Source organism: Camelus ferus, chromosome 13, assembly GCF_009834535.1.
Source record: "Camelus ferus isolate YT-003-E chromosome 13, BCGSAC_Cfer_1.0, whole genome shotgun sequence".
NCBI classification, from domain to species: domain Eukaryota; kingdom Metazoa; phylum Chordata; class Mammalia; order Artiodactyla; family Camelidae; genus Camelus; species Camelus ferus.
Genome location: NC_045708.1, coordinates 64,796,549 through 64,810,850, shown reverse-complemented (window position 1 = coordinate 64,810,850; position 14,302 = coordinate 64,796,549). Strand labels below are relative to the sequence as shown.

General features: G+C 35.8%; 1 protein-coding gene across 8 annotated transcripts in view; it reads left to right on the top strand.

The window, feature by feature from the left end:
* ODF2L (outer dense fiber of sperm tails 2 like) overlaps window positions 1–10,888 on the top strand; it is a 34,358-nt gene extending 23,470 nt beyond the window's left edge. For 7 of the 8 annotated variants that reach the window (XM_032494724.1, XM_032494721.1, XM_032494722.1 and 4 more), the window contains 7 exons: window positions 607–717; window positions 2,021–2,125; window positions 4,054–4,212; window positions 5,548–5,633; window positions 5,717–5,879; window positions 8,060–8,185; window positions 10,295–10,888. In XM_032494724.1, the coding sequence (XP_032350615.1) occupies window positions 607–717; window positions 2,021–2,125; window positions 4,054–4,212; window positions 5,548–5,633; window positions 5,717–5,879; window positions 8,060–8,185; window positions 10,295–10,423 (879 nt within the window). In that variant the 3' untranslated portion in view covers window positions 10,424–10,888. The remainder of the gene's footprint in view (window positions 1–606; window positions 718–2,020; window positions 2,126–4,053; window positions 4,213–5,547; window positions 5,634–5,716; window positions 5,880–8,059; window positions 8,186–10,294) is intronic. The other variant, XM_032494728.1, reaches the window with a different exon arrangement.
* The last annotated feature ends 3,414 nt before the right edge of the window (window positions 10,889–14,302 follow it).

The window sequence follows — 14,302 nt, the reverse complement described above, 5'->3', positions numbered from 1 at the left end:
GATCCATATTTTCCCTATTTTATTTAAAAATCCAACCTTTGTCATGTACTAAACATAATTTTAGTGTATTTTTCTTTTTTTATTCCATAGACTTATATACTACTCTCTTAGTACCTTAATGATTTTAGTTATTTATACATTTTAATATCTAGTAAGTACTGAGATTCTCTATTTAGAACTCCTTTAAAAATTTTGTTAGCCTCTATTTTTTCATATGAACTTTAAATTAATTTTGTCATATTCCTCATTCCCTCAACTGTTACACTCTTGGTTGTAATTGTGGTAAAGTGTTATGATTTGGAAAAAAACTGGTATGTCAGTAGTATTGAGTACTCCCTTCCAGAAACATAGTCTTTCTATTTTCCAAGTCTTTTTTGGCAATAAAGTTCTAAAGTTTAAATATGTATGTCTTAAGTAAGTCTTTTTAAGGTTGCTCATAAATATTACTCGCTTTTTGAAATTCCTAAGTTTTAGATGGTAATTATTTGCAATCAGAAATAGTTATTTTATTACTTTTGTTGATAAACTATTCGTTTTTATAATACTATAGCACTGAAGTATAAGTGAATTCTAATTTATAAAATCTTTTTATATATTCCTTAATAGACTGCACTTGCTGCTTTGAAGGATGAGGTTGTTTCTGTTGAAAATGAACTCTTAGAATTACAAGAAGTAGAAAAACAACAGAAAACCCTTATTGAAGTTTATAAAACTCAGGTGACCATTGCATATATTTTAATGTTTGTTAAATTTGGTAGATAATTTAAAACACTGCATTTGTTTATGATCTAAATAAGCAGAACTGTAGAAATGTAGAGTTATTATTTGTGATAGAATATATAGATACAATATATCCCCAATATTTCTTAAGGTCCCAAATAGTTTTATAAAATGATGATTCTGCTGATTCCTGATTTAAACATTACCTGTGTTTGTATTGGATACTCCTACGAGTAAATCTGAAATTAATAACATAGGTATAATTGTGAACCTTATGTATAATCTTGCTAATCTTGGTTATGTTTGTTTGTTTTCTTACATTTTTAATGGTATTGATTTAGAATAATGGCTCCCTTCAAGGATCATTAAAGCCTAATATTTCCTCTTTCCAACTAAATAAAGTATAATTCAGATTTACTCACATGAAAGACCTGGAAAAGAACTTATGATGATATATATGAAAGAAAGCATGTGTTCAATGGTAATTTATAGAAAAGCTTATGTTTTGGAAATGTAGTATTTAAGAAAAACTTAATTTGATGGGACTTACTTGGGTCCTTGAATGATGGGTAACAAACTAGTCAATAAAGAACTTGATTTTCTCAGAAGACAGTGTTTGAATTGAAGAATAATGAACTAAAGTTTAAAGCTTACGGGGGGCATACTGTAGGTAAGCAGGAAGGGCTCCATCCCAATGGTTTCTAAACTGGTTTTCTAATGGGAAAATGGAGTTGAGACATCCAGTTAGGATATTGCTGGCATCCTGGCTGGAGGTAAGAATGGAGGCTGTGATGGACTGTGGGACATGTTACTGAGAATGTCGTCTGGGTCTTCCAGCCAATTGTTCCAGTTTAATCCCTCAGCAAGAATACTGTGTGGATCAGTTACCATATTCTTGGCTCTGGGCCTTGTATAAAGTCTTCAGATATTTTTTGAGCAGATTTTGACTTGGAGAGTAAAATAACTGGTTTAGGAGCTAGTTTGGACCAGGGACTGATTCTTTAGAGTGATATTGACCAGCAAATGAATCTCTCTTGCTGATATTCAGAGCTCAAGATTCTAGAAGTATTGATGGGAGAAGACAGGTCAATCATAAAAGGATTGTGGATTAGATCACTGAGTGATTCCCATATTTAAAGAAGAAATAACGTTAGATAAACATAGAGTATTAATAGGGAAATAAGGATTTGTTTAAAATTGAAATTTTAAAATTTAAATGTAGATTGTTTGCTTTTATTTCATATATTGGTCCTAATAATAAAATAATTCATGTTACTCTAATAATGTTTTTTATTTTCAGATACAAAAGTTGCAAGAAGCAGCTGAAATGGTGAAAAGCAGATGTGAAAATTTGCTACAAGAAAATAACCTAATAACAAAAAACAAAAATAAAAAATTAAAGAAGGTAAGTTTGACAATTTAAAGAATAAAATAATATTTTAATTGTATGTTTTGTGCTTTATAAATTTTATATACATCTTTTTGGTCATTTTCTGTAGTTTAGACCTAGAATTATCTGTCCTGGATTTCTGTGGCAGTTTGTTTTTTGAGGAAATAATGTTTCTTCCCGGCTTGAAATGTTTGTTTGTATGAATGTTTTTTAACTTTTTCCAAAATATTTGGAAAATAGCATAAATGTTTAATTTTTCTCATACAAGAGCAGACCTAAATAGCACAAAAATGGTTATTTGTCAGTGAGCTTCATGCAAACTTGAATACCTCTCATTTTCAATCTCACTTTTTTTTCTTCTGGTATTAAATCTTTTGTGTAAAAGAGCAAAGTAAATAAATATTCTCCACAAAATGCTTTTTTGGAAGAAAAATAACATCATTAAAAAAAAAACAGTATCTTTCCCTTCTTTTCATCTTATTGCAAAAAAATGAGGGGAAGGTCAATGTTGGCAAGTTATGATGTTTTTGTGAATATTTTTAAGTTTTTAAATGAAACCGCATCCCTTTCTGGGTCTTTTCAAAGTTGTTTTGGTAAGGAAGCAGTGAAAGTCATAGGACGCTGCCTCCCAGCTGCAGAGGTCATGGGATGTTGCTGGTCAGTTTCAACTGAGTGTAATAAGGTGACTGTCTCTGGGTTGCCCCCGCGTCTTGGAACTGAGAAATCTGAGTAAGTCTTACCAATGTGAAGACGAGGTCAGCCAGAGCAGGCATTCTGCTGGTTAAACAGAGATCAAGATAGCCCATCAAATGTGCAACTTACTGCTCAGAATTACTTTTCGCCTAGTTTTAGCAGCCCAGAGAAGAGATCATTTCACATCTCTTGATCTCTTTTTCTCATGAGACGCACCAATGCAAGTGTTTCCTCCTTTGTAGGCAGCACTGTAAATAAAAGCCTATTAAAAAACCTGTCTGAGAGGCCAGTGGGGCAGGAGCCTGTGGGTTTTAGATACTGTGAGGTCACAATGTTTTCTTACTGGTATTAAAGTAGACAGTCATTTTTTTTAATGAAATGCTTCCTTTTTCTTTTTCACTGTTTCAAGTCCCCTGGTTTTCTCATGGGCTCTTAGATGTTTGGGGACCCAGAGGTAGGCTTTGTTCTCGTCTTACCTTCAAGGATGCTAGATGTTGCACAGCAGCTCCAGGTGTTCCCTGGGTCAGGGAAAGAATCTCACTCTTGCTTTTCCTCCCAGTGAACATCCTAAATACCCTGTGTCTTGTCATTTTTTCTTAATTAGCAGTACAAACATTTCTTAGGGTTGCTTCTTGTCACATCTCCACAAAAGTGCCACAGCAGCCAAAGAGATTAATATGGATACAATTAGATTTGTTCATAGCAACATTGATGATCAAATTATAGTCTAATGAGGACTGATGGTATTAGCTTTCTTGAAATTACATACAGTAAACTCTACTGATTTGGACTAAGATGGGTGCAGCAAAGCTGCTCTAATTGAAATATCTGAGTTACAAGATTGAATGAGAAAAAGTGACAGTTGCTTTAGACTGATGGCTGGACAGTAGAAAACCACCATGCCAGTTTTATTAGTAATATCCATGCTTGAATAGAAATGACAGGATTCAAAAAAGTTTGCTTTCCTAAGTAGTTTAGACATTCTCCCTGCAAGCTAATATTACCATATTTCATTTACTCAACAGACTTTTTGGAAACCAATTAAAATCCAGCCCACTTTTGAATTATATGTTTTTATTTAGCAGAGTCTAACTTAAAGTTAATTTATGCTTAATTGTTTGAATCTTTTTGTTTAAAACTATTATACCTGAAAATACTTATTATATTGCAAGCATATCTAGTATTTAAGATAGTAAAACATTAATGCTGAATGTGTGATCTTGCACTTATTTCCCTAATGCTACACTCAGATGAGAGGCCAGATGGAGTCTCATCTGAAGGAGTTAGAGCACGTCCGTGATTCCTTGACGGCGGCGGAACAGAGGCTTCACGAGTGTCAGGAGAGCCTGCAGCACTGCAAGGGGAAGTGTGCAGACCAGGCACACACCGTTAGGGAGCTTCAGGGCCAGGTGTCCCGCCGTCACTCTGATTTTTGCCAGATGTGTTAAATGCTTTGGAATAATTTCACCAGTTGAGGGCACTCATGTCTGGGGTTGATAATTTTACTCTCATCTAAATAAGTTGATAAAATATCGTTTCATGCAAATACTGTAATATTATTTTGCAAGCTATTCTTGCTCTTCTTTTAGTATTGTATAGTGAAAAATTCGTAACTGAAATTGATGATTTAGTTTGTTTTTACAAGGCTATATTTAGACATTTGAGGACATAGTAATAGCATGAACAAAGGAGTAAAGCTGTGTTTACATGTATAATTTTTGTTGTTAGGATAAGGTAAATTATGGTAATTTATCTTACACAATTAGAATTTATTTTACTTAGAATTATGCATCAACTTTATCTGGATTATTCTCAATAATTTTTTTCAACATATACTTTTTTACTCTATCAGAAAAGGGATCATGGGTGCCCTGTTAGTCACCATATAGCCATCTCTTAATTTAATGCCTAACACATACTAAGCACTTAATAATTTTTTAATCAATCACTTTTGTTTTTCAAAGAAGCATGTCCAAGGATGGTAGCAAGTCTTTTTCTTTATCTGCAAAATAATTTTAGGAAGGATTCCCTATCTTCCAAATATAATCTGGATTTCAATATTGAAATGCATTCTGTTTTTTAAAACATGCAAATAAAACTTTGCTGAATTTAAGTTCCTGAGAAGAGATTTTTCTAGGAAAATGTTAAATCCCATAGATAACCCAAATTACTAAATTGAAATTATGAGAAGAATTCTTTGTTTTCCCCAAAACTTCTTGAACTATTTAAATACAGCTTTTGAAGCAATGGGAAGAATATTCTGTCTTAGCATGGGCGAATGTTTGCTGATTTTATTCTGCTTCTCATGAACGTGGTTTTTACTCAGTTACAACTTCTCTGATATTCAGTTATCAGACTATCTGCAGGTGAAATAAAAAACTGTAAGAGTAACGCTAAGTTTTAAACAACAGGAGATTACTGTTTAAAATCTTCACATTTACTTTAAAAAGTCTTCTTTTTCAATAAAACATTATTCAGAATGTTTTAATTACCACCTTTCAGTAAAACTTTTAGTCAATGATTTTCGACTAAACATATTTTGAGGCAACGTAGTTTTTTAAACTTAACCAGGAATTTAAGAACTTGTGTTTTGATGATGTAATATTTCTTGGTGTCTCTCTGTATAGGAGTAATAATAATATTTATACCTGCTTTTTTTTTTATAACTGTTCTAATGTTAAATATATTGATTTCTTTGGAAGTTGATTATAAAGAAAGTAACCAAGAAAACTTTTTTCTTTTAGGTTGATGGAAATCATAATCTTCTGACAAAGCTTTCTCTGGAAGAGGAAAATTATCTTATTCAGTTGAAGTGTGAAAACCTACAACAGTAAGTATTAAATTGACTTAAAATTGGTGTTAACATTTATTCCCTACACACTATAATTTAAAATATATGTCTTCTGTAAAAAGAAAATTAGAACAGATGGATGCAGAAAATAAAGAGCTTGAAAAGAAGCTAGCAAACCAAGAAGAATATCTTAAGCACAGCAATCTTAAGTTTAAAGAGAAATCCGCAGAATATACAGCATTGGCCAGACAGCTGGAAGCTGCTTTAGAAGAAGGAAGACAAAAGGTACAGATGGCCTTTATTTAGAAACTTTTTAATTAGTTTACCAAAGAGTCATCTTTTTAAACAGACAATATCTCATCTTGCCAAACCTATGGTTATTGTTTTTATCCTGATGACAGGGTGAAGGGAGCAATTACATTTTTGTTTTTTACCTACTTGTCTCTCTTGGAGCTAAAAAGATACGTTACTGGTCCAGAGTTACTTCACTAGATAAATGATGATGTGGCAGGTAAATGGCAGACGTGGAAAACACTTCAAAGGAGTCCTCCTTCTTTGTTTTTTTGTTTTGTTTTGTTTTGTTTATTTTTTGATTTTTTTTTAAAGAAAAAAAGCAAATATGTAAATTATTGAACATTCTGATCAGGATCTGGTAAGCTGTAAAGTTCAACTCCCTGGTTTTTTTGGCAAATGTTGTATAAATAAATACATGTAAGAATTAAATGCAGGAAATGTGACGATGCAGAGAAGGTACAAGGTACATCGGGGGCGTGGTTAGTTCAATCTGGACATGAGGGGACTCATTTAAGAATATCTCGGTAAAGAGAGAAATTTATCAAATGCTTTGAAAATGTAGTCTTTTAAGGACACAAGGTGGGCTTTGGAATCCACAAGAAGTGGATTTGAATTCTGGCTCTGACACATTCTACCCTGACCCAGGGCAAGCTACTTCTGTAAACTTCAGTTTCTTAATTCGTAACATGGGGGTGAAGAGTTTCCTCATAGGACTGAATGATGCTAAAAAGAGACCTTCTATATATCCTGATGACTCTCCGGTGTATACTTTACCCAAGACTGTTCTCTCCCCTGAAATCTAGATTCACACATTCTGCTACTTACTTGACACCCCCACTTAATTTCAGGATCGCAATCTTGACACATCCAACACCAAATTCTGGATCTTTCCCTCTAAACTCTCTTCCACCCATGGTCTTTCCCAAGCCTGTTAAAGGCACTTCCACAAGTCAGATTCAAATCTGGTATCCTTGAAATATGGCTATTAAATCATGTGTCATATAGATATATGGTTATTTTTTTAACTCTAGGAAAACAATTTAAATTGATTCTAAAAGACACACATTTGAATGAAAGCTGAGTAGTAAAACTTACTGCCAGTGGTGGAAATGTAACTCAGATTTCTCAGCCCCAACTTGTAGGAGGAAAAGAAGTGACTTTATCCTGGGTTCAACCTAAATGGACTTTGAAAGTGCTAGATGCTCTCAGATTCCTTCATAGAAGTGCTTAGAGTCCCCAGCGATGTGTCTGCCCTCTCCTTTCTTTCCTGCTGCAGAGGAACACAAGCTGTCCCTAGTTCCTGCCACGTGAGGAGTGCATCACTGCACTGTCCTTGTCCACACTGAGGGACACTGAAAGACACACTTGTCCTGAGGGCTCTTCTGCCACAGCTTCAGATCCTGCTAGCATTCCTCACTTGGCATTTGTGCACAAGAGATCTTTGTAAATAACTTGATAGTAACGTAAACCTTAGTGCATGGAGTTAGATTAGAGGATGGTCCTTCCTATTAGCTCCTTGCTCCTGAACTAGTCCCTGCCTCCACTTCCCATTCCTGTGCTTTCAACCCAGGATCCTGCAGATAGGCTCTTGCACACCTGAATCCCTGGAGAAACACAGCTAAGCTAGACTTCCTGCTAAAGTAAGCCATCAGAGAGATACGAAAACTCAAATTCAGACCACTTTGGGAGTGAATGAATGAAAAAACCAATCTCTTTTTTGTGTCTGTCTGTCTGTGGAGTATAAGTACCACCTGCCCTGTCCCTAATTCTATCCATGTTAGTCTGTAATCAGCATTGATCGTGAACTTCCTATGCTCCACCACCACTCTAGACGCTGTGGTGACTATAAATACTGTAAAACGTGGCCATTGGTCTCAGTAGGTTACAGAAATGCAGTACTGGGGAGAACCTGCCTAAGTCACAGAGCAGTGCAAATCCGCACGCTCTTCCACCCGAGCTGATTTTTCAGATACTTACTCAGCAAAGAGGAGTATACATGCTTATGCTATCTGTGTGTCTCCAGATAGAACATCTTTAAACACTTTCCAGCTAATTGTCTAATATCTAAATAATATCTACTTGGAAAGAAGAGATACAGTATAACTATGTCAAGGCTTTAGTTCATACCTTAAAGCACATTTAGTTATTTTATCTTTTAATTAAAATTACAGGTTTCTGAAGAAATAGAAAAAATGTCATCTAGAGAAAGGGCTTTACAAATTAAAATATTAGATCTGGAAACTGAGCTTAGAAAGAAAAATGAAGAACAAAATCAACTTGTTTGCAAAATGAACAGTGTAAGTATTAGTATGACAATGTATTTTCATAAAAAAAAGTTAGCATTTAACATTCTTACAGTGGAGTGTAGTTTAAAGTACAAAGTGAGGGGAATCAGGGCTATTGCTTTACTGATAATATTAAAAATAAAGACTAATATAAATCATAAAAAATTAAAATGTCAGCATTGTACTGAAGAATTATTATCCTGCATCCTTGGTAGCTTCTGTCCCGTTTCCCCCAAAGCCTTGTCAGGCCCTGTCCCTGCATGTTACTTTTGCATGACAGATGCTTAATGGAAGTTACAGATATTGTTTACTTACTTTCTTTCTAGTATGTTTATTTTTTTAAGATAGATACTATTATTATGAGCTGGATTTTGATATGTCTTAAATAATAACTATTATATTTTAGAAAATTATAAGTTGGTGTTAAATAAATATTTTATATCTGTATATGAAGTGGGTACTTGGATCTACTCAACCATGAAATGAGGATACCAAATTGGCAGTGCTTAATTAGTCTTCTAACATTTTTTCCTAACTATTCATGAAATAGTCAGTTGGCATAACATACTGTGAAAGCCAGCGCTAGTTGTGACTGAATTACTTGAAAACTATCTGCTTAACAATGACATAGGAAATAATGATACTTTTATTTTTTCCAGGAGCCAGACTCTATTAAAACTACTTTTTCATTCCCAAGTGTCTCAAATGTTGAAAACCTGAAAGGTTCAAAAGTTAAATAATTCTTGACATGCAATGTTAGTTTAATTTTATTACCATCAAAAGTTCCATGACAGTTTAATCAGATCAAAACATTTCTAGGGTAGGGGGTGTATAGCTCAGTAGCAGAGTGCATGCCTAGCATGCACAAGGGTTCAATCCCCAGTACCTCCATTAAAAACAAACAAACAAACAAACAAACAAACAAATAAAAGCCTAATTACTGCCACAAAATTAAAAAATAATAATTTTTTAAAAATTTTAAAAAGACAAAACATTTCTCACTTTTAATTTAGCACAAGGCTTCCCTTTATTTCAATACTTTTTTTTAACTCATAGTTAATTGTGTGCTAGTGTCTTCCATGGTGCCCTGCCCACAACAGCAGGCCTCTGCAGATTTTCTGCCCAAGTCCTCCAGTGGGAGGGCGAAGTGGGTACACAGACTTAAGGGTAACCCTTGGCAGCTTAACCTGGACCAAAAAGCCTGAAATGTCTTTGGAATCTAATGTGTTATACCAAAATCCATGTACATTTTACATTCTACTTTACAGTATAAGTGTGTTTGTATTAACGTTTTTTCCCTCCAAGTCGTTGAGTAAAATCAATATTCCCCAAAGATTCATTGTATTCATTCTGTGACTTTGCATAGCTCAGCCTAGACCATGTTTCATATCACCACACTTCCCTGGGGGGCATCGGTCAGTTTCAGAAGGTCTCAGATGTCACTGAATACCCAATAGGAGATAAAAGATTTTTCTTCCCAAGATGCCTGCATTTAAGTTGGAAGCTGGATGATCTTTGCGGCCTATCTAAAGTATTTTCAGTGAACAAATCTACTTGGGAATTTATATGCAACTGAATATTTTTTAAAAATATTAGATTTTAAAGTTTTTTCCTCAAAGAACACTTATGATATTGAGGGTTCTTTATTTTTTAAAAGATCCTAAAAATAAAATGTTTATATTATTAAAACTAGAATTCTGTCAATTTTTAAGATACCCAAAGTCATTCTTATGGTATAAAATACAAATTTTTAGGCAAAGAAAATAGCAAAAACTAGTATTAAAATATGTTGTTAAATGTAATGGAAATTAATTGTGACAGTTTTAAATAAAACCAATTTAAGTTAATCATGTTAAATATGTAATAATCTAGGGCTAAGTGAATGTGTATTATAACAAACTCTACCACAGTAGAGATCAACCATGTATGTGCTTTATTTACTCTGGATTTTAAAGAAAAATGAACTCTAAGATAAGTTAATAATGAACACATCAGATGTTAGGATTCTTTTAAAAAATTAAAAATCATGTGCTCAATTATTGTGTATATAAATTTTATATCATGACTTTCCTTTGATGTGAGTGTCATTATTAATTATCTTTATTTCTTTTTTTTATTTAGAAAGCACAACATCAGGAAGTATGTTTGAAAGAAATACAACATAGTCTTGAAAAGTCGGAGAATCAAAATGAGAGTATTAAGAATTATTTACAGTTTCTTAAAACTTCTTATGTAACAATGTTTGGATGAATTGTTTGATTTATTTTCTATAAACTAGCTTTTTACTATGAGTCTAAAAAGTAATTAGGTAAAAAATAAATATACTATCTGTTGTTACACTTTATAATTTATGGGTGGTAGTATTAGTGTTTTTATGTAAAGATTTTTGAAACAATTTATTATCCAGCTGAAACTTTAAAACAAGGTACATGTTAGTACTCCTTTTTTGCTAGGTAATTTTCATTTAGCTCTGGGTTAATTTGTATTTAATTTATTTTGGTTTTTAGAAAATTTTACACAGACATGGAAGAGAAGTGAGAATGATTCTTTGTGACTGTTGCCACCATTCAAGTGAGTTTGTAATAAACCTAGGCCAATTGTGGGCCCAATACATGATTTTAAATAATGTGCATAATTGTTTCACATTATGGTGCTGTATATGTATGTATAAATTAATATAATAAAGGAAATATCCTGGATGTTATTTTTTTATAATGATGTCTCAGTAGACTTAGTATTGTTTCAAGTATCTGCTAAGATGCCATTATAACCTCTGTGAGGTTTTAAACATAGAATTTTAAGCCATGGCTACTAAATGACAACTGGTGGTGACAGATGAAAACACGTTGGCATGCGCTGTTTCTTTAAAAAGAATAGGCCTTTAGGCTGTCCTGTGAATTCGTAGGCTCTTTCGTTCGTCATCTTACGTTAGTAATTCTCTGATATTATTAGTGTAGACATTATGAAGCCCCTGAGTTAACTGGAAGATTAAAGCGGAGCAACTTGTCCCACCCCTTCCCATGGCCACTCACATGGGACGATCAAAACAAGCACTTTCAATACCAGGAAGCCTTAGGGTAAGGTCTTTGTTATTGGGATGATGTTGACGAGACACCAAGAACGTGTCTTCTGTAATCTCCTACCCTGGGTGGAAGTAGCTGACAAAGGATCAAGTAATAGTCGTTCCTCTCGGAGAATGGCTTGAGAGCGGTTTATTCAAAGGACGCTTAGGTCTGGAAAGATCGTTTGAAGAGGCAAGTTGTGTTCTACGCTGTCCAGCCTATGAAGAGAGCTCAGTCTCTCCGGAGTGTTTTATTCTCTCCTCTGACCAGAAATGGGGCCCTGCTTTTCTGCGGTCCCCTCACTCCTAAGACTGCTATATCATCTGCAGGGGCTTACTTCCCAGTGACCCAACTGCTTCACAGTATTTTTCTTAAAATAGTAAAATACAGTAACTTCAGAAACTGGCCTCATTTTTTGCCCAACAGTTGGTAACAACATTAGTGTTGCCCCCTTTATTTTCTTTTAAATCGTAGTTCTTGTGGCACTGCAACGCATGCTTGAGGCTCATGGTCCTTTTTTTGTCTCCTAAGGCAAAGGGAACCTTAAGAAATATTCAACGTGGAAGAAAATTAAGGTTCATGAGTATTGCCTACTAGGCTGTGAGCTCTTTAAGGGCAGAACTGTACCTTATTCATGGCTCTGCTTCAGCCACTACACACTCCCTGGTGTATGGACACTCAGTTGATGTTTGTGGATGGATAGATAGATGGATGGGTGTTAAAAGAGGGAGGTATTCATATTCCTGTCTCAGATATGAAAAAATATAACCACAGAAGAGTTAACTACTGCAGCTGTGGTATAAAACACTTTAGGTTTTAAAGTTGGCATTTGAACTCAAGTCTTCTGACTCTAAAACTGAAGTTCTCTGCACAATCTGTTTTCCTGTTGCAAGCAGTGACCGTGGCCGCAGCCCAGCAGCACCATTGCTATTATTTATTGAGCTCTTTGCCGAAGTTCTGACTGTGGTACATGTGTTAATTTATTTACTTTTTACGCCTGAGATAGGTGTTACTCATTACATTTACTTCTCGGGAAACCAGAAGACAGAAAGGGTAAGTAACTTGCTCACGGTCACACAGCTAGCCAGCAGCAGGCACCCACAGTCTCTGCTCTTAACCAAGACTAGACCTCCTTCATGTGTATTTCATGAATAAACAATCCTGCATTCAATGTCTCTACAAATACTTTCTTTTTTTTATATTTTTAATTTTTAATCAATGCAATTTGTGCACATGGCATTTAAAAATTGGTCCCCACAGTGTTTTAGATAGACTGTGGAAGGGAAGACTTACCAAAAAGTCCCTAAGGTTGCTATTCAGAGGCTAGTCACACAATAACCAAGGAAGTTTGCCAGAGCCTGGAAGAACTTTAACAATCTCTGTGCTTCAAGTTTCATGTGAAGCATTAAGCACAGACGTTGCGTGTGACCCCAACTCAGCATCCGGGAGGCCCAGAGTCAGTCCCCTGTGCCCCTAAGCAGTGTCGGCTTCCAGCTTCCCATCATCCCAGAAAGCCCTTGTTCCCACTGCTCACAGGCCAGCAGAATTTTCTCTTTTCCTCGATATTCAGGGCCTCAAAACTTTCTTAAGTTCTAAAAGTTTCTTTCCATTGTTTATGTAATTATTATCTCTCCACACGTTTCTTCACTCTTCCTCGTTTGTCTCCTCGATCTGACCTCCTCACAACTTGCCTTTTCCCTCGGGGTGTCTCCCTCTGGGTTCCTAGTGAGGTATTTCTTCCACCCGATTTTTCTGACCATTTATATGGTCCTCAAAGGCAGTCATTCTCTTTTTAGTTGGATACGGGAATTTCTAAATAAGAAATCATGACTTTTAGTTCCTGAAAGTGATTTTTTTTTGCACTGTAATTCCATTCCATTTTCATTAAAATTCTCTTGTTTCTTCCATTAGTTCTACTTCAGTGGGCATCTCCTGTTTCTGTTCTGTTGGCTATCTTTCTTTCCGAGCGCCATAAATGAGTCTTAATTCGCCCCGCCTGCTTTTGGTTGCGGTCTCCTCGGTACCTGCCAGCAGCCTGCCTTGCATATTTCCTGGGCAGTAGCAGACTAAGTGGTGAAAGGAGCGAGGCCTTCGGTTCTCATGGGCCTGAAACCTGCTCTGCTTTGCTGCAGTGCTGTGGGAAACCATGCTGCTCCCAGACTTTCTCAGTCACAAGCATCAGAGTTTTTCCAACCACCAAGATTGGAAGCACTTCACTCCACTGAAGAGTCTGCTTCGAGTTTTTCTGGAGTCAGCAAGTTTGTTGCAGCAAACAACTGAAGTCCCTTGTGGTGGGAAACCGTGGGCAGCAGCTGTACCTGGAATGGCGCGCAGCACTTTAAAGAATGAATTCAGTCTATCTGCTGGCCTGAGATGTGTTCGTGAGTTTTATTTTTAGGTAAAGAAAAGTCACAGAATTTTGTGTTAGGCATCATTCACTTTTTGTAATCAAAGCAGGCGTCTCTGTTTATGTATGTAAGTTCACATGCATTGGTATGAGCATGGAGGATGGTGTAGGGAAGCCTACATGCCTTGATAGGGATGGAGGAAATAGTAATAACTTTTTACTTATCCTGATGAAATTATATTTCAGTTTTTTCCTAATCAGAGAATAAAAAATGCAAAGGTTGGAGGACAGGCATGATGGGTGTAGAGAATGGGAAAGTAGGCTGGATGAGAGGCTGTGGTCTGAGGAGGAAATGCCGGAATTTGGTTTTCAGAGGTGGAGTAGTTTGGGACTCAAGGAGAAGCTGAAGAGAGGCCTGCTTGAGGAGGGGCTGGAGGTCCTGGATGTCTGGATGTTGAGGAACTGAGGAGAAGCCTTGGGTGTTGAAGCTAGCCGAGCTGCCGAAGGAATCAGGGTCGAGCTGAAGGACAAGCATTCTGGTTAAATGTGAGCAGACGAGTAGACGACTGTGGTGAGGAATAAAGTTTTAAAACTCTACCAATATTTTCTGCTTGGATTTAGAACAAAAGACAAAGTCCGAACATGACCCTCAAGGCCCTGCATGGTCTGGTCCTCGCATTCATGGCCTCAAGGCCCTGCCCACCTCGTCACACCCTCAGA